General features: G+C 40.2%; 1 protein-coding gene across 1 annotated transcript in view; it reads right to left on the bottom strand.

The window, feature by feature from the left end:
- Positions 1-21,579, bottom strand: part of KCNK2 (potassium two pore domain channel subfamily K member 2) — a 146,127-nt gene that overhangs the window by 108,512 nt on the left and 16,036 nt on the right. The window contains exon 3 of the mRNA XM_006137350.5: positions 17,011-17,125. Within this exon, the coding sequence (XP_006137412.1) occupies positions 17,011-17,125 (115 nt within the window). The remainder of the gene's footprint in view (positions 1-17,010; positions 17,126-21,579) is intronic.

The raw sequence follows: 21,579 nt of genomic DNA, 5'->3' as shown, positions 1-21,579 counted from the left end.
AAGTCACTGAACACAGGACAGTTAGAAACTGGACCTGATTACAAGATCTGAGAGAGACAGGACCAAACGAAGAGAGCCTTAGGCTTCAATCTGGATGCTTGTCTACCCACCATCCTTGACACCCTAGAATATGAGAACCACTGACAAGCAAAGACTTCCAGAAATTTCACCCTGCACCTACAGAGTGCAGTGTAGCTATCTGGCACATATCAGATAAAGTATGATCTAAACACACATAGAACATGAGAATTCCTCTAAAACTGGGAAGCACCTGAAATGATAAAATGTCTCCTTGATGGGGAATGTCTAAACGAAGTAAGGAAACCCAATGCGTGTGTGTACTATAGAGAAAGACAGAATGAGAAAAATGAACTGTAACATCCAAGTCATTTGTGTTAAAATCATTTTACTATCTAAGCGCCTCATCCTGCCATTCTTACTCATGCTGCATAACGCCTTGACTGTGTCTAGACTGTATCCCTTTTTTGTAAAAAAACGCCAGTCTAGATGCGGATCTTTCGGAAAATAAAGCCTTTTCCAAAAGATCCCTTATCCCTTAAGAGGGATTTAAATCTTAAGAGGGATAAGGGATCTTTCGGAAAAGGCTTTATTTTCTGAAAGATCCACGTCTAGACTGGCGCTTTTTACCGGCAAAGCTCCAAGCCGGAAAAAAGTGGCAGCCATTTTTATGCTAATGAAGCGGGGGAAATTTAAATCCCCGCTTCATTTGCAATTGCGATATGTCTAATTTGCATCCCTTTTATGAAAAAGGGATGCAGTCTAGACACAGCCCTTCTGTCTCTTTATTTATATTTACATGGCCCTCTGTGGCTGTGTACACCCCTGTATTCACACCTTGTATAGAGATTCATACAATTGTGTGACACATATGCCTTGTATGGTGTCATTTGAAAAGTTATAATTTGCTGGCCAATATGTGTGGCAACACTGTAGGTGCAGTTAAGATTCCCTTATATGATGTTATCAACACATGTTCCAAACCCCACAGCCCTGTCCCAGCAGAAGTAAGATTTGTCCTAACCAAAGGAAGAAATGTGTGTTTGCCTCAGTTTGCAGACAGTCATCAAGCAAGCAGAGATGAAGGAAGTTCAAACAAGTGAAAAAAAATCAGGGGATAGTCTTCCACGTCGACTCTTTGTTCCCAGGACTCAGCTGGAAATGTTTTTCAAGCTATAAAAAGGAGGGATGCACACCCCTATGCACCCAGCTTGCTCTGTCCCTGGCCATCACATTCACTGTACCTGAAGTGGTAATGGAAGCAGCTGTTGGGGAGCAGTGCCAACCTCCAGAATTTGGTCAGTAAAACTGCTGAAAGCAGGTGAGAAAATTTTGCTTTGAACTTAATGCAGTTTGTTAAGATAGGCACCAATAAGTATTTTATCTTTACTTTCCTTGAAACCATTTCTGATTGGAATGCCTCTGTGGCAAGGCCTCTACACTGGTCCTTTAAGGGTAAAACCCAGCCCTTGGAGAGAGCTGAGAGCAAAGGCCACTGCTGAGACAGATGCTTCCAATTAGGGCCCAGCAGGGGCCTGTATAAATAAGGACTCCTAGAGGTAGAAAAGGAGACACTCTTGCTCTAGTAGGGGAATAGGCGGGACCAGGCTGCCAGGGAACTGGAGACTTCCCAAGACAGCAGAGCAGAGCTGGGAAGCTCTGGCCTAACCTCACTCCCAGGTTGCAGGATCCACAACCCCCTTGCCAAGGATGAGTGGCCATTGCAGTTTACCCCGTGGCACAGACTAGATGAAGACTGGCAGTGGGTCAGTGAGGCAAGGGAAGTACAGAGGAATTAGAGGCAACCCAGGATGGGAGGACCCCAGTGTGTGGAGACTCGTAACACCCAGGGTACGTCTACATTACAACGTTAATTCGAACTAACTTAGTTAGTTCGAACTAAGCTAATTAGTTAATTAGTTAATTCGAACTAAGCTAATTCAAACTAACGGATCCAGACTAAAAAACTAGTTCAAATTAGCATTTTGCTAATTCGAACTAGCATGTCCACATTAAGTGGACCCTGAACCAGGCTTAAGGATGGCCGGAAGCAGTGCCGGCAGGGCATCAGAGGAGGACTTAGAGCGTGGAGATGCTGTCTCAGGCTAGCCGAGGGCTGTGCTTAAAGGGTCCCGACCGCCACCCCGGACAGACAGTTCTCAGGGGTGCCCCGCTTGCAAAGCAGTCCTGGCTTGGATTGCCCGGAGTACCCACACTGGGCACATCACAGCACTCAGCCATCAGACCGGCTGCACTTGCCGCAGGCTGCCATCTGGGGAGAGGGGGCAATTGGGGGGCTGCAGGAGAGCTTCCACCCCCAATTTGCGCAAGAAATTAATGTTGCACAAGAGGACTTATCCCTGAGTGGGAGCGTCAGAGTATTTGTGCAAGAACCACTGATTTTGTACATTACAACGTCAGTGTTCTTGCACAAATACTCGCGGCCGGTGTAGACAGGCGGCAAGATTTTGTGCAAAAGCGACTGCTTTTGCGCAAAATCATGCCAGTCTAGACACAGCCTAAGAGCAGTCCTAACTCCCTAGGATGCCAAATCTGGAAGAAAATGATCTAGAGAAAGTAAATCTACAAGAAAAAAAATGCGATTCTTCAGCATCTTTCTATGCCAGTCAAGATAGGAGGGAATTTAAACAGCACTCATCAGTATCAGGACAAAGGACAGACATGTAAAACAAAAAACTGGTAGACTGCAGCGTCTAGTCTAATGGATTCACACACTGTTTATTTTTCAGCTCAGATATTTTGCAATTTTCTTTCCCAGTGTATGGCTGTAGACTTTCTGCTGGCTGTTCTTTGGCTCGGCACAAAGTGACCAGAAACTCCGTAGTACATGAAGGGCAGTTGGAGACACTTCTGTGACATACCCTGGCTCCTCCGTGCCACCACCTGCCTTATGCCAATTTCCAAGTACCGACAGTGCTGTTGAAAATGTGCCTGCTCTGTGCATTTGGTGGCAGCAATCAGGTGCACCATCGTCATTACCCAGGCTTCTGCACTAAGCCAGTTCATCTACATTCTTATTCTCAGCACCACTCACTTTCGAACTCATTTTCGCACTGTTTGTTTGCTTATGCATTCATTGCATATGTAAAATCTAGACTCCAAACATGACTGCTCAAACAGATGTGCATTTTAGGCTCCCTGAGCCTATATGTGTCTGAGCAGAAGCAGTACTGTAGCCACACAGAGCCCCATAAAAGATTTCCCTATGCAGACTTTTCAAAGAACTTAAAGAGCTTAGGAGCACAAGTCCCACTGAAAATTCTCATGCTCCAGAATCCACAAGACAGTTTTGAAAATTTTTCTCTACTCTCTTTTTCAGCCCAGCACAAGTTTTCCAGTTAGTTTTCCGTAGGAGCAAGCTGAAGGTGATAACAGGAATATGAGAGAGAAAGTAGCATAAGGAAGGCAAACATATACAAAATACCATGGATTTTCCTTAGACTCTTCAGGGATTAATACTACTATAAGGTATTATGCTGATAACAAAGTGCCTCTGACCATCTCCATCTCTTTCTCTCCAAGAAATCTATCAGCACAAGCATGCTCTCGATCTGATTTTACTTCCTATTCTTTGAGCAATTAAATTGTAGCTGCTTTCAAATGATTATAGATCTAAAAAATGGTAGAATCCATTAATCTAAAGAGGTGCTATTTTTACATCAGATTAGACAAGCTTTTTTTGTTTGTTTTTAAACTTGACCGAAAAGTATTTTTTTCTTGCAAAACCTCAAGTCAGCATCCTCTGTTTCCACAGCAGCAGCATTGAAACATAAAATAATAGAGAGAATAGCTTCTTGTGCTGCTAGGCATTAGTGAGATTGTCAACTATTGTAGGAGAAATACATGAACACTGAATTCATATTTTGATGAGAAGTTAAAGGAAGAACTTATTTCATATTATATTGGACCAGATTCTCAGGGAAAATTAAGAACATAAGAACGACCATACTGGGTCAGACCAAAGGTCCATCTAGCCCTCTGTGTGCCAACAGTGGCCAATACTAGATGCCCCAGAGGAAGGGAACACAACAGGTAATCCTCATTTGATCCCTTCCCTGTCGCCCATTTCCAGACAAACAGAGGCTAGGGACACCATTCCTACCCATCCTGGCTAATAGCCATTGATGGTCCTAACCTCCATGAATCTATCTAGCTTTTTTTTTAACCCTGTTAAAGTCCTGGCCTTTAAAAATAAAAAAAATAAAAATAAAAGTGGCTATTATGGGACAGATTTCCAAAATTGCTCATCAACACATTTTCAAGTACTAGATTTTCAAAAGAAAAGACACCTAAATAAAGGCTATTATTTTTATGACACTGACTGACCAGTTCATGCTAGAGTGTATTCAGGCCAATTCATTTCTGTAGTAGTATACATCAAAACGAGTGTAAATGTAAGTGTATGCAAGTGTTTAAATGTCATGAAAACTAGTGGAATATTACTCATCAATTCCTGTTATAATGTAATAATAAACATTTAGGCTACATCTATATTGGCAAGATTTTGCACAAATACTCTTAACGCAAGAGTTTTTGCGTTAGAGTATTTGAGTAAGAGAACGTCTACTCTAGCATGTGCCCTTGCGCAAAAGATGTGCTTTTGCACAAGAGCATCCATGCCAGTGTAGACGCTCTCTTGCGCAAGAAAGCTCCAATGGCCATTTTAAACATCGGGCTTTCTTGCGCAAGAAATTGATGTTGCCTGTCTACACTGGCCTCTTGCGCAAGAATAGTTGCTCAAGAGGGCTTATCCCTGAGTGGGAGCATCAGAGTATTTGTGCAAGAAGCACTGATTTTATACATTAGAACGTCAGTGTTCTTGCGCAAGTACTCGTGGCCACTGCAGCTGCTTTTGTGCAAAATCTTGCCAATGTAGATGTAGCCTTACATTATGTATAAATAACCCATCAAAGAAATATTGTGAAATGCTAATGAAGGACCTAAGGAGTTCAAACAGAAAATGCTAATTTCAAAGCAAGTGGCCATTGTGTATGATGGTCAGAGGTCAAAAGACTAATGCATTCCTCACTCATTGTTATCAGAGGAAAAGCCCACATGAGTAGAAACTCTGTCAGTTTCCTTTCTGTGAGAATGAGCTATAAATATGGATTGTAAGAAAGATCCTCCATTTCTGAAGTACTTGGACTCTTAGGGCACACCTATACATCAGGGCTAAAGTTGAAAGAAGCTACGCAACTTGAGCTATGTCAATTACATAGCTTAAGTAAAAATAGCTTATTTAGGCTTTTGGTGCTGTCTACACAACAGGAAGTCCGAGTTAAAGCACTTTTCCTCTGACTTCCCTTATGCCTTATAAAATAAGGGTTAACACAGTCAGAGTAAGAAGTCCTCCAGCTCGACATTATTTCAACATTATGTTGGAATAAATGCTTGCTGTGTAGATGCAGACTATATTATTTCAGAATAACGTTAGTTATTCCAAATTAACACTGCTGTGTAGACATAGCCTTACAGAGACCAGATACAAACCAGAGGTCCACAGAAACAATCTGGGTACCCTATTGGAAGAGTGGCAATTTATTAAATTACCACTACCATTTGGAATTTACAAACGGTGGCATATTTTACCTGTTTTAATCTCTCAATAACTGTCATTCTTTTTTCCTACCTAAAAGACCTTTAGCTAGTTGATGCCAGTTAATCGGAGATAAGTGATTGGTCTCTTTGGACTGGGAGAAATCAGATGTGGCGATTTTGGTTTTTATGATCACTATCACAGTGTGATGCTGTTGCAAAAAAAGCAAATATGATTCTAGGTTGTATCAACAGGTGTGTTGTAAGCAAAACTCGTGAAGTCATTCTGCCGCTCTACTCTGCACTAGTTAGGCCTCAGCTGGAGTACTGTGTCCAGTTCTGGGCGCCACATTTCAAGAAAGATGTGGAGAAATTGGAAAGGGTACAGAGAAGAGCGACAAGAATGATTAAAGGTTTAGAGAACATGACCTATGAAGCCAGGCTTCATGAACTGGGCTTGTTTAGTTTGGAAAAAAGAAGATTAAGGGGGGACATGATAGCGGTTTTCAAATATCTAAAAGGGTGTCACAAGGAGGAAGGAGAAAATTTGTTCCTCTTGGTTTCTGAGGACAGGACAAGGAGTAATGGGCTTAAAGTGCAGCAGGGGAGGTTTAGATTAGACATTAGGAAAAAATTCCTAACTGTCAGGGTGGTCAAATATTGGAATAAATTGCCAAGGGAGGTGGTGGAATCTCCCTCTCTGGAGATATTTAAGAACAGGTTAGATAGACATCTGTCAGGGATGGTGTAGACGGAGCTTGGTCCTGCCTTGAGGGCGGGGGGCTGGACTCGATGACCTCTCGAGGTCCCTTCCAGTCCTATTATTCTATGATTCTCTGATTCTATGATCACAAAGCTCAGTTTGACTGAATGGCAAGATGGGCTGGAGAGTCTAAGAACACTGTGACTTCATAGTAAGACTGAAATAAGTGATCTAGAAGTTCATATTTATTACTTAACTGGTAAAATCTAATTCTAGAACATTCCAGCATTTTGGGGTATCTGCCCTGTTTCTGACAGATTTGCACTCAGTACAGTAGTTGTATGTAACTCCAGACAGTGTGACAAGTTTCAGCAGTCAATAACTCCTACTGTGGCACTTAAGGTCAGATTTTCAAGGGAGTTTAGCCCTCAACATACAGAGCTTTTTGAAAAATTTTGTTTCATATAACCATGTGACTAAAGTTGGGGACAAACAGCTGTGAATCACCAGCACAGGAAAATGATTAGGAGGCTGGAGCACATGACCTACAAGGAGAAGCTGAGGGATTTAGGCTTATTAAGTCTGCAGAAGAGAAGAGTGAGGGAATTTGATAGCAGCCTTCAACTTCCTGAAGGGGGATTCCAAAGAGGATGGAGAGAGGCTGTTGACAGTAGTGACAGATGGCAGAACAAGGAGCAATGGTCTCAAGTTGCAGTGGAGAGGTGTAGGCTGGAGATTAAGAAAAACCATTTCACTAGGAGCGTGGTGAAGTACTGGAATGGGTTACCTACGGAGGTGCTGGAGTTTCCATCCCTAAAAGTTTTAAAGCCCTGGCTGGGATAATTTAGTTGGGGTTGGTCCTGCTTTGTGCAGGGGGCTGGACTCCATGACTTCCTGAGGTCTCTCCCAGCCCTAGAATTATATGATTCTACGGTAGATCGGTTAACATGGAAAAAGGAGCGTTTAGCGATAGGCTAGCCAGGAGATCTACAGAGGACATAAAAGAGCTTTAATGGATAGACCCAAATCATGACTCAATATCACACCCACACTTCTACATGTTGTAAAGGAAGTAAAACACACGATCATGTAACTTTGCTGAGATTTCTTCCAGATGCAAAACCTTGTGACCCTCTTCTTTATAGAATTCAAGACTCTGGTGGTTAATTTTACCAGTCCTAATGCAGTTACTAAAACCAAAAAATAAATGAATAAGGTATTACTTTCCTCAGACAAGCATTCTAGATATATCTTTGCTACATTTAGCAGTTCTCTCATTTTACCCCAGACACCTTCACTGCATCTAGACTGGCATGATTTTGTGGAAATACTTTTAACGGAAAAGTTTTTCCGTTAAAAGTATTTCCACAAAAGCGCGTCTAGATTGGCATGGATGCTTTTGGGCAAAAAGTCTAGATGCGATTTTATGCAAGAAAGCCCCGATCGCCATTTTAGCCATCAGGGTTTTTTTGCGCAAAACAGTTCTTCCCTGTCTACACTGGCTCTATTACGCAAGTATTCTTGTGCAAAAGGGCTTTTTCCTGAGCGGGAATGGGAAAGTATTTGTGCAAGAAGCACTGATTTTGTACATTACAAAGTCAGTGCTCTTGTGCAAATTCAAGCAGCCAGTGTAGACAGCTGGCAAGTTTTTGCGCAAAAGCAGACGCACACCTTCACTTTATGAAAAGAAACAAGTTTTTGAAACTGCATTGAAACTGGAAATGCAGGAAAAGCACAAAAACTTTCTGTTGCCCAATTGGAAGAAACAAATCCAAATACAGGCAACTGAAGCCACTTGCATCAGTATAGAAAGAGGGAAGTGTTTCAAAGTTCCATAAAGTGAAGATGGGAAACAATCAATTGTCCTACAATTAGTATATGCCACAACAGCAATATTTTAGCAGAGCTACATGTACAAAGTTGGATTTCTCTATTGCTGTTCCCAAAGTAACTGAACCTATCCAGGCCTCTCCCCTCACTCTCAAAGTCTGTCTCTTGTTTTCAGTTGAGTCAGACTGCTCCTCTTCCATGCTGCTTGATTACCAAAGCAGGTAAGTCTTGAGAGCACACAATTATTCTCAATTCCTATACAAACAATCACAGTTGTCCACAGAAATGGGGAGCATCAATTACTGGGAAAGTACTGCATCTGGAGCATGCACTGTACAGATGGAATTTGTGAGGAATTTAGCTGCTAAACTCTTCCGAGTCTACTTAGATGTGCAAACTGAGATTTTTTTTTCCCCAACGAGTTGCAACTTGGTCAAATTTGGGTAGTTTTTACAGGAACAACCAAAAGCATGTGCCTTGCAATATAGTTACCTCCTCTACCAAATCTCAGTTCCCTGGTCTCAAGCATGAAAATGGTTGAGCTTTTTAACAGTTGTAAGAATGTTTTAATATGGGAGAAACAATTTATTTCTCTAATCTTATTTTCAGAAATGGCTAGATCATTTCTGCTGAAATTTTCCAAAAATACTCATTCTGCAGCTAACACCCAAGATGGAAAAGTGGCTAAAATTTTGTTAAGTTATAAGCAAGCATAAATAGGATGTTATAATGGAAACTGTTGGGCACCCTAAGTATAGACAGCATTGCCAGCTCCCAGAAATGAGGTGTGGGAAGCGAGTTGTGTGGAAAGTTAGAGGCTGAGGGCCACATCCAGTTCCAGATCCTAAAACTCCTCATCCCCCAGCAACCACCTATGAAATGTCTCTAATCACCACATGCTCATAACACTATCTGCTTCTCTGACACCATCTGCCTGCATCACCCCATGAGTATTTACAACCAATTATTATTCTTCACCCCAGAAACATATCCCTGTCTGAAGCTCTACTTAACCATTTGCATTTCCAAGGCAGTAGCAAAGAGAAGACTCTCTGTTACGGCTTGAAGTTGCCTTAACTGGAACCCTTGAGAGAAAGCTGAGCAAGGTTTTCTGGCTGGTAAAGTTCCATCAGTCACATACTCCAAAGGCTACAATGCAGCAAAACTAAATAACTTCAGGAAAAGCCAAAGCCGAATTCATAGAGAAACAAATGGCCTGAATCTATCCCACTTGTGTATCCACTGACATCAAGAGATTTACAAGGGGGGTTAACTAGTTCCATCATGTGGAATATGTTAATTCTAGAGAGTGTTCTTGGCATTTTTACATTTGAAAAGTTCCTGGTCAGGAGAAATTTTCACACACACAAGAATGTTTTTCTGATAAAATCTGTTACAATTCTAATAATATTCAGATTTCCCTTTGCAATTTCATCTGGCAAGGTGGAGTTCAAAGCTGTACAGCATCTATTCATTTGTTTTCTTTTTTATTTCAAGATGCCTCTATACCAATTATTGTATGATGATAATTAGGCTAATGCTTGTAGCTTTCTGACAGTAGGTTATTGCAACATCCTATTCATCTCTGACAGCCAATTTCTGTAGCACTCAAATAGAGTGGTTGAAAGAAGAATACTCTAGAGGAACTTGCGTTAGCAAAATTTAGTGCATTTATTCCAGTTTTGTTTCAAACGATAGCCCTGTATTGCAAAGGTTTGAACTATGCAAAGATGGAAAAACACATTTCTTGACCAACTATATTATACACTCTTTATCGTTATGAGGGCTCAGCATTTATAACCTGCTAAACCAATATCAGGACTCTTGAAATGTAACATTTATGCTGATTCTTGGCAACTCACTCAAAAGTTTATGGGAACAATACAAATGACCCCTCTTCCCAGGGCTTGTTCTGGATGGTGCTGATGTTCGGAGGGGATATAAGTGTGGATGGGATGATTTTACTCCATCTGTTTCATTTATATTATGAAATGTGCCACTAAAAACTGTACCAAAAATGAAAAGAGAAAATAATTGAATAGAGATGTGGGACTTCCAATGGGGAGAGGAGGACAAAAGGGGAAATTGCCCCAGTGCCAGGCGATTCAAAATGCCAAATGACCTCCATGGCTGGAGCCTTGAGCCCTTTAAATCACCACTAGAGCACCACACTCCAAGGGTATGTCTACACTACCCCGCTAGTTCGAACTAGGGGGGTAATGTATGCATACTGAACTTGCTAATGAAGCCCGGGATTTGAATTTCCCGGGCTTCATTAGCATAAAGCCGGCGCCGCCATTTTTAAAAGCCGGCTAGTGCGAACCCCGTGCCGCGCGGTTACACACGGCACGGACTAGATAGTTCAAACTATGTAGCCATTCCGAACTATCTGTACGCCTCGTGGAACTTCATTAGCAAGTTTGGTATGCATACATTACCCCGCTAGTTTGAACTAGCGGGGTAGTGTAGACATACCCCAAGCAACAATGAAGGCTGGCTGCCCCTAAAACCCAAGGCCTAAGCCTTTCTGAGAGCTCAGAGCCCCCCATCCACATACATTGTCCACGGGTGTGGCGAGCCACTTGGTCCACCTGAGTGGATGATACACAGGTTTGAACCTCTCTAAATCAGGACTCTGACCTGTCAGGCCACGGATGTTCCTGGACTAGAGAGTCCTGGTGCAGGGCTGGAGGCAGGAGCCCTACAGGGGCTAAGAACTCAGTCGGGTTGGCTACAGTAGTGCTGACAGCCAAGAGCCCTGCTACAGGAGTCCAGTTGGGCCAACATCAAGGTGGCTGGAGCTCCACTGGGCTCAGGAGTGGGGCAGCGGTCTGCTGCAGCAGAGTTAGAGGGGAACCCTGGCACTGCGATCACAGCCTGCTAGCAGGAGCCAGTGGGGTGGCATGGCAGCAGGGGCTAGCAAGGCTGGGAGTTCTGTGGGTCTGGCAGGTCAGGACAGCTGGCAGCAGAGTGAGGAGCCAGCTAGAAGGCCAGCAGCCTAGCCAGGAGTGGAGCTGGGCTGGGAGACCAGTTGCAGGGGCAGGGGGGAGGGAGGGGACAGAAATGACCTCCTCTGGTCCAGCAAAATCCCTTGTTCGGGACTGGTCATGTCCCAATGGTACCAGATCAGGGAGGTCCAACCTGTACCACCTTGTCCAGCTGAGCCAAAGAGAAAAGGTAATTTACAAACTCAGATCTCTAAAATGTCTATTTGGTGTGTTTGATTACGGAGTTAACACACATTCTTTACAGCTGTAGCAAAAGTTTGCTAACAGATAGCAGTACCATTTTGTAATTGAGTCAAATAATTTAATTATATAGCAAAAGTTGTTTAAAAGTGCCAATTTCACCAAAAATACTATCATCCGCAGAGTTACATTCTCTCACACAGTTATATGCAATGTTCTTTGTGATTAAATTGTATTTGAACCTCTATAGACCAGATATCTAATTACAAATATGAAATTGTGACATTTTATTTTGCCTGCCAAATGATAGTTCACATTTGTAGACGAAAGTGATCCATTTGCTAGAATGCCAACAAGCATTTGCTATTTGCAATTGTTTCCTAAATCAGATTTTTTTTTTAAATCTGCATTTTATTTCAGAAAAATATGCATACTTCTTATACTTCATGATAATACTTAATGTCTGTGATAAAAGTCTTGGGATTTGGAGCCAAAAAGCATGGGGGTTTGTCATTACAGTGCAGTGTATTGGAAATCTAAATCCAAAGTTGTTATGGATAGGATCAGTGCACACATCAGCGGCTTCAGGCACATTTCTTCACCCAAGACGTCAAGTTTCAGGTGCACATAGCAACTGTGGATGGACAGCCAGAACACAAGTTTATGAGGAATGTGGAGACTGGTAAAAAGAGAATGGAAAAATGACTGAGAGAATATGAGGAGAAAGAGGTGACAATCTGCTTTGTTGACTTGGTGATGAAGATTGCCGAGAAAATTCTTTGGCTGGGGTACTAATCCATCTAAAAAGTATACTCAGGGCTCAGAAGTTACCTGTGAAGCTCTGTTGAACCATTAGATTCTGCCGCATTAGATTCCCCCACTGGTGTCTGCCCCAGAACAGCTGTGTAATATGTACATTCTCTGGAGGTGTAAACAGCTACAATTATTAAATATTATTCCTCGTGCTTCAAGCAGTGGACAGACTGGAGAAGAAGCAGCATTATTACAGCTGGCTGTGATGGTGCTGAGACATTTGAAGGAATGCAGTTTTTCATTATGAACAGTGTTACTGATGGATTTCTGTGATGAGAAAGCTGTCATAAGAAAAAAGCCAAGTGAGCTCAAGGGACTGTCAAGTCCCTTGAAACAGCCATCTAATATGTTTCTTTTTACTTGTCTATATATAGGTCTGAAACTGGACTTCTGGAGAAAGAATTTGGGCCAAGATCTCCAGTTGCTGAACAAAGCCAAGGCCAGTTCCTTTTGACCCACTTCCCTGTGCCACATTCCCGCTACAGGCCACTGAACATGAGCTATCTCTCTCAGCCACGGCCTCCCTCGCCCTTTCTGACCCATTTCTTGCTGGCTGACCTGCTTAATTTTCACCCTCATCGCCCTCAGAACTTGAGACTACAATTACCTGCTGGTTTTGCACCAGGGATTTCTGCAGCCCTCGCCATTCTGTTGTTGGCAATAGGACCCATCACTCACCAGCATTAGGTGATGTTGAACTGTTATCACAGAGCTCAGATTCCCTCAATGAGACTCCACCATGTACTCAAACATACCCCCCTGTTGCAGTGGATCAGCCTGTCAGACACAAACAGTATAAAGGGTGTCTACATTAAAAATGTTTCTCTGCTCAAAGACATGCAGCAGAGACCCCATGGGACCATGACATCTGCATCATCCTGCTTCTCTTCTCACACTTTTTTACAAGGCAAAATTACCCATTACAAAACTAAAATTGAAACATAATTAAAAGTTACTAACCCTCCAAATAATAACAAAGTACACTTTCTGGTGCAGTATCTTTGCTTTTTGTTCCTTGGTTAGTAAGTCAGTAATTTTGGATACCCCAGTCAGAGAGTCATTAGTGAGATTTTGCTGCAGTTGTTTCCTCCCGGTCCAACCTCTCTTACCTAACTACAGACTTCAAATAAGAATTTCAAGTAGCCACTGGTTTTACTTCTGGGTTTGAAAAAATGATCCCTCCAGGAACCCAGCTGCAATCCACAGAACTATTAGGGCACACTGTGCTTGCTTTGCCCATATCATTTGGGGTTTGAATGAACCTGAAACTCTATGTGAAATGCACTGAATATAAAATCATATGAATGAATACCAGCTAGAAAGTCTATCAAAATTGGCATGGCTTGAATAGTTTGATCTATGTACTTATGCAACTCCATCACTGTAGTATTTGAATTTACCCAATTGTAAAATCTTTTCTCCACTAGCCCCTTTGTTTGTGTAGCAGAGAAAAAAGGTTAAATCATCATGATGAATCCCTAATTATAGGTTTGTCAGTTCCTCCAAATGAGTGGTAACCAGTGTACTTCACAGCGATGGACAGATATATAACAGGAATTGTACCCCTCAGAGAAGATTTAAACCAAAGTTCCATACATGCAAACCTTTCACTTCCCTTAAGGAGTCTAAGATGCAAAGATGCAACAGTGATGAGTGTGGTAGAAATGATTAGCCAAAGATATATATATATATATATAGATGAGCAATTAAGAAAATCAGGGAACATGCTGTCAGGTGTTATACCTAATAGCTATAATTTTCTGTAAATGACAGTAATACCTCCTCATGTATTCAAGTACATGGCTGATGTATAGCTTGTTATTAAAGAATGAGCAAATATAAGAAAATAATTATAAAGCCCCTTTGAAATTCTGCAGAGACTATCAGTAGAGTTTGATTGAGTGGCATGAAAACTCTTTGGAGATATCCATAGCCTGCATTTTCAGTCTCATGAAAATTTAAAATAGGTGACTGCTATCTGTCCCAAAATCAACAGGAATGCCTCGGTTTCCACAGATGTGCTCACAGACAGAAAGTCTAACGTATTTCAGGCTCTATAATATTAGGGCTCAGTATCACTTGATGTCATCATGTTATAAGGAGTCAAATCACAAACTATTTTGCAGAACCAATAAAACTGCATCAAAACATTATATTAGTTCTGATTTCCTCACTTCTCTAGGGGTTTTCATGGCAGCCAAACTTCCAGTACATCGCAAGCCCTCTGCAGTACAATCAATTTGCATCTCTGTGTCATGATGGGAAAATGCTGTGTCATACATATTACAATGGAAAGCCATGGTTTTGGGCAGGGGGAACTAGTACATTTTAGAAGTTCTTAATTCAGTTTTGTATTTTGTTTACTAATCTGGGAATTGTTAGAAAACAAACGAACAAACATAGTTCTTAACTGAGGGCCTTTATAACTTTGAAAAAAAATAAGTACTTGTGCAGTACAAGAGCGGGTCAGAATTTTTTCAGCAGTGGAGATAAGGCAGTTTCTGCAATATCAAAATAATGTTTTGATTTTCTGGCAGGAGAAGTGATACAAAATATTTAATTTGGGTTCATTCAAACCCAAATCTAATTATTTTGGCGTATTGAACTGACCCAAAATGTGGCATTTGAAGTCAGATCGGCATTAAACTGCTTTTCCCTGTTGTGGAACATTGCCTAATTGGAGATGTAATTCTGACACCTGACACCCCTGTTCTTTTCTATGGAACAGGCTTGCTGTCCAGAGTATGTCCAGAGTATATCTTCCCTGTGCCTAAGCAGCATGGGACACCTGGCCCAGGAGTATGGCCCAAAATAAAGAACTGGAGCAATGAACCTGAATGATAAGTTGTATTTGCCACCATAGAGGAATGAAGTTTAATAGGGTATGTCTACACTAGCTCATTAATTCGAGCTAGGTAGGCAAATGAGGCGACTGGAGTTGCAAATGAAGCCTGGGATTTAAATATCCTCATTCCACAAGGAGTAACAGTTAATTCGAACTTAGGACTTGGTTCAAATTAACGTTTCACTGCCACGTGTAGCCATGCGGCAGTGAGTTCGGGCTAGTGAAATTTCAAAATGGTGACTGGACGGGAACACGCAAATAAAGCCCGGGATATTTAAATCTCGGGATTCATTTGCAACTCCGGTCGCCTCATTTGCCTACCTAGCTCGAATTAATGAGCTAGTATAGACATACCCATACTGAGTTGAGTGTAAATGAAACATTTTGGGGGAGTTCAACAAATTGCAACAAACACATTTATTTTCAGGAAATCCAAAATGTTTTGTTTTGATAGAAAATGCTAAAATAAAAAATGTTGCCAGTAATAAAAACAATATTTTTAAATGTGTCATTCCATAAAAGTTTTTGACATTTCATCTCTTTGCCCTGATTTGGATCACATACAAAACTATCAGAATGTCCTGCAGAAGGATATTTCAATTTCACTCTGTTCTATTCAGGATTGTATAGAACTAAATGCCTTATTTCTTCCTATTGTTAAAAATATTCCATACAATAGGATGAAATTAGAAATTTAGAAAAAAAAATTGAATGAACTAGAATAAGTTCTTGATCTATTCTAATACAGAGTACAACATTAAAATGACATTAATTTGAGGCAAAAGAGCCTATGGGGTCAGAAAAAGAAGTGTGACTCAAGGCCAATATCAGCACCTTGCTTCTGAGTTTCCTTGATTTTGCAGGTATGTATTAGATTGACATTTATGTTTTGATCATTTCTTTTATGTTTCACTATAGGTGAAATCCTGGACTCACTGAAGACAATATGAATTTTGATATGGATTTCAATAGGGCCAGGATTTCTTACAACAAGCTAGTTGTTTATTATTTGCAAAAATATTACACACATATGCCCACTCGTTATACATAGATTTAAACTTACAGATAATAAATAGAATATAAAATGCACCTATACAACAAAAGAACTGAAGTCACTCTATTAAACTCAACTGAAGAGAGCATTCTTTTGCTGGAAGAAACGTATGTGAAGATTATATGACAATAAACATTTTAACAGTGCTAAAATGATCTATATTGTTGTCTAAATTTTGCACTTATAATTCTATTTTTTTCTTTAAATTTATAAGTATTTTATGAATGAGCATTCTATTCCCCATGGGCTTCTCCCATCATTTAAGATGAACAGTAAAAGAAAAAAGACTGTCCATACATAAATCAATATCTAGGATATAAGGAAGCTGCACTGTCTTGAGGTCAGTACAAAAGTCTTAAAGGCCAAATGTTGCTTTTATTTACACCTGCTCAGCAGAGCAATGGATCTTAAGTGTTTGAAAAAGTCTAGGTTGCCAACTTCTGACTAAACATATGACCACAGACAAATCATCTGACTGTTCTGATCTTCACTGAACCCCACAGGACCTTGCTGAAAAGCCAGCTGTTGCAATCTAATCTGATTATCAAAACCATTTTTATAATGGACCACTTAGAAAGGGTAAACTGAATCCCTAGAAGTTTCTCATCTCACTGAGAATTTAAAAAGGACAACAATAAAAATGCATGATTGTAGAGATTTGCTTCTCTCCATATCACAATGGCTTATATACATATTAGATTTAAAACATCTAATATTGAGCTATTTTGATAACACAGCTACTAACTTGAAATAGTACTTTCTCCTCAGAAAACTTTTCCACATTCTGTTGAAAATATAACACAGAAATCTACTTCTCATTAATGGGTCACTTAGATAGCCTGCATCCCTGAAGGAAATCTCATATTTCTGTCCCTAAGGCTAGTAACTCTACCATGAATTAGACAATTTTCCATTGTTACCATTAATAGCCACCCACACATGCACATATTTGAAATTAAATTACAGCTCATGTACTGTAAAAATGTAATAAGTTGTGACCTACCTATGGTGGTAATAACAGTGCCAGCAAAGAAGAAAGAACTTCCCAAGTCCCAGTGACTGATTTGAGATGTGTTTCTTAAAGGTATGATTCCTGCATTTATTGCTGCCACTACTTGCTGCAAGTTTAAAAAAGATAGTTGTCATTATTCATGAAACAAATTATGTTAACATACATTATACAGTGGATTCACAAAGACAAATCCACTTATTAGATGTAAGCAATACAAAAAATACTCATGTCCGTTAGAGTTTTGCCATTGACTTTAATGAGGCCAGGATTTAATCCTTAGAGTAAATCTCAAACAAAGGACCAGTTTCTGCAGCCCTTGACTTCTACTAGAGTTTTATTATATCAGGACTCCATAGTTGGATCTCAGGGCATTAAGCGCTTGATCCAAAGTCCGCTGAAGTCAATAACTTACTATTGACATCAGAGGATTTTGACATCAGAGGATTTTGGATCACCCTAGCTAGATAAAACAATTAGAGAGAAGAATTTTACCCTATTTTTGCATGAAGAAAAACATATATTACATTAAAACTTAGTTTCCCAACTACTGTTCACATTGACTCCATGGAACCATATGTAAGTAAGGCATGCAAGATGGAACTCTGTTTTTTTTTAAAAAACAGTGGACCAAATTGTCACATCAGTTGTTAAGGAGAAATTACCACTTATATCAATGGGGAAGTCTGTTTTAAAATCTGGCAAAAAATGTCCCAGATTAGTTTTATGTAAAAAATCCACTTATTAAGAACATTCATAGAGGATAGAAAGTGTAATAATTAAATATATTTAATTGCATTATAAGGTTATAAAATCTTTAATATGATAATCACAGATTCAGAATTAAATATTATACAATAATTATCAATAATTAGTTGTCCTCTAGCTGTATACAATTATATATGTAATACAAATAATTATTGAAAATATAGTTCTTGAGCACATCTCTAGCAGTTTACATACAAGTATTTGTTATTTTTTTAAATAAAAATAATTATATTTTAAAATTATAAAACTGCTTTATAAAATATAAATTAAAGTTGTTTTCTGTAACATTCCCTTTACGCAGAACAAGTGATCATTATAATAGTAATTGGTACAGTAATTACTTGTGTAACACATGCCCGCTTTACAAGTTTTTGCAATAGCATGATTTTTTTTTAGGGAACGTTTTTTGAATAACACAACTGTCCCCGAAATAACATGAAAAAAAATCAAGTGGCGGACTACTTTGTGCGGCAGTATAAATTATGAAAAGAGGAGTAATGCAGTAGACTTCTGATAATCCGGCGTACTGGAAGGTACTATAAGGCGGCTGTGATAGGTCTGCCAGGACCCGCACTGTGTCCAGCAAGGTGGATCGGCGGGGAATGGCGTGGCGAGTGGCAAACCCTCTGCTGCTTTGCAGGGAGGCGGGGGAAGCCCCGCACAGCTGCCGACTACAGGCCAGCGGAGGAAACCCAGCTGCCAGTCTGCAAGTGGGGGCGGAGGAGAGGGGGCAAGGCATCCAGGGACATGGGCTCCCTTCCCCCACCTCCCTGCAAAGCAGCGGAGGGTTTGCCGCTCGCCGCATCATTCTCTGCCGACCTCTCCTCGCTGGACGAAGTGCAGATCCTGGTAGACCCATCATAGGGGCATACTCCCAACCCGATCCCCCTCTCCTCTCTTCCCCTTCTCTTCTCCAGAGCCAAACACCTCCCCTCCCTGCTGTAACCCAGTTCCCTTTCTTCCCCAGCCTTATGTCCCGGTCCCAAGGCAGCTGCCTGTGCTCAGTGGCCAGCTGCTAGCGAGAGCAGGCTGGAGCCGCAAGCACACGTGCGGCTCACAGGAGCCCGGCCGAGAGAGCGGCTGACCGGAGCACTTCTGGGTTTCAGTTGATGCCGGACAACTGGATGCCAGACAGTCGGAGTTTTACTGTACAGAACATCATCTAATGTTGATGTTGATGACTCAGCACCAACAGAAAATTGACTTTGACACCACCACTTGAAATGCAACCCCCATCTTTTCCATTATTTTCAGTGGGAAAATTGACCCCGCATAACACGTTTTCGCTTAGCACGATTATTTTCTGAAACGTATCTACCATGTTAAATGAGGAATTACTGTATTTCAAAAAACTTGCAAAGAGGAATCCCATATTGAAGTGAATGTTTTAAAGATGGAGCATACTATTATTAATAAAAAGTAACAAGTAGCTAGAGATTATGATTTCTCTTACAAAGTGCTTAATTATTGGCCACAATCATTGCATTTTTAAAATAAGAAATGTCCCTTAAGTGAAGATAAGAGGCAGAATTGTCTTCTTTCTTAATACTGGTGTAAGTCAGAGATACACAGTGCTCATAACACATGCAAACAACTGTGACTTACTCTTCTATTCATGGCACTAGGACATATATATAGAATCACAGAAATGTAGGGGTGAGAGCAATCTGAAGAGGTCATCTAACCCAGCCCCCTGTGCTAAGTACAATTGGACCATCCCTGATAGCCGTTTTATTGTGTTTCTTTTGTATTGCAGTAATAATATATGGAGAAATGCACATGTTTTTAAGCAGTCTCACCAAGACTGATCTTTTTAATGTGATAGATGCAAAATGTTTTCTGTATTTTATGTCACTGAAAACTTTTCGGGCAAAAGTACATTATTCCCTGTTAACCTGAGGATATATTAACGCTATCAATATCATAGGTATGGTACACTGCATGGTTCTCTTGGGTGAAAGTACAGTTTAAAGATTTTTTAGTTACAAAAGGATGAGAGATGCCTGTCACAGTCTCCATTATGCACGTTACATTTTAAAATTTGTGCATCTTTGTACTTTCCTCAATGCTGCCCTTCATGCTTGGAAGGATGTCCATGTAAGCATCCACAAAGCCCCATAATTATCTACCTTTAAATCCCTTCTCAAAACTCTCTTTTGCTGTGATGCCTACAAAAATCTGACAATAGTTAGGCTATCGGTGTGGAAAGACCACTGTCCAGGATGAAGACTAGTATTGTTTTACCATTTTCTTGTCCTTCTATATATGTCTATCTGCCTCCGTTTGTTGTCTCTTGTTTCATTTGGAAAGTAAACTGTTTGTAGCAGAGGCCATCATTTTGTGTTCAACGCTGAGCTAATGAGCTCCTGGTCCATGACTAAAGTTTCTTGGTGCTAAAACAGTACAATTAAATAAATAAATAAATAAATAAATAATATCTTCCACAGATATAAATCTACATAGTTCACTTAATTTCAGAAGTGGGGATATGATCCAAAGCATCCAATATAGTCTTCAACATCTCTCTTTTTAATGAATCTGCTCCACTAGCCCACTGTGTCCTTTACTGACACAGAACATGATATTCAAGAATTCAAGAAACTAGATTCAAGAAGCACACTAGATTTTAAACTGTTCTATGACTTTTTTGAACTACATGATGCAGGTTTAATTATAAAATCCAATCTAATCCAGGATTTTTCATACTATAATTAGATAATAGGTATTTGTGACATGTTTGGACACAGCCTAAGGTTTTACCAATAAGAATGGACCTAGTTTGAATGCCATAGTTGTACAAGGATTGGTTGAATCTCTAATACCACCAGACATAAGTCAGTTTCAAGTTTAGACTCTTTCTCTGTTTCATTTTTACAGAAATCATTGCTAAAATTCTGGACTCACAGAGTTAACTAGAAGCAGCATTTCATAACTTTATTGCTAAGTTCTTTGTGCTCTCCTTTAACAGAAATCCAGAATTCACAGAATTTGCTAGATTTGAAAACTTGATCTTCAGTGTGTGATCAATTGATAATTCTAAGAGACTTTCTTGAACCAGGATACTTAATGTTGGAATGGAGTTGATTCTTAGCTAGAATGGGTTTAGAATCTAATTAATATCCACAGATTCATGTTCAGCATCAAGAAAATATCAGTCAAAATAGGAATACAAGCCAGACAAATTAGTTAATATTTGGCCTTTAATGGCATTTTGATTATTTACACTTTGTTCTTTTTAAAAGTCTGATAACACTGGAAACATCTCAATAACTTCCTTTTTCAATGTGACATCACCAAAGACAAAGTTTCTTCATGAATCCTTTGATCTTTTCTTTTCTATCTGTTACATCAATATTCCTACCTTCAAGCACTAGGTTCAGTGCATTCAATTTGCAAGATGTGTCCATTAGGTAAGGTAACATAGTCAAAAAGTCCACATTACATGCGGAGTCTGACAGGTGTGTTTTCTCAAGGCGAAAATTCTCATTTCACCGTGCCATTCAAAGAGGGTTGTAATGCTTCCCCACATGCCCCCCACCAGACCTCAGTGTGAAACAGAAGCTGTGTGCACTCAGAGGTCATCCATTTACACAGCACATTAAAACAATGTGTGTTCACTGTTCGGGATTTTACAAAATAAACAATTATAGTAACAATTCTAATGGCCTCATGTACTTCAGGTTGCAACTTTTCTGAAGCCAAAGCTTGGCATTAAATCATGCAGGATATCTAGACTGCTGCTGTTGCCACTTTATTTGTACTTCTCCTCCACTGTTATTTCAAGTCATAACTGCT

The sequence above is a fragment of the Pelodiscus sinensis genome, chromosome 3, assembly GCF_052426305.1.
Source record: "Pelodiscus sinensis isolate ZL-2025 chromosome 3, ASM5242630v1, whole genome shotgun sequence".
NCBI classification, from domain to species: Eukaryota; Metazoa; Chordata; order Testudines; family Trionychidae; genus Pelodiscus; species Pelodiscus sinensis.
Note: the sequence above shows the minus strand (reverse complement) of the source record. Positions and strands in the feature narration are given on the sequence as shown.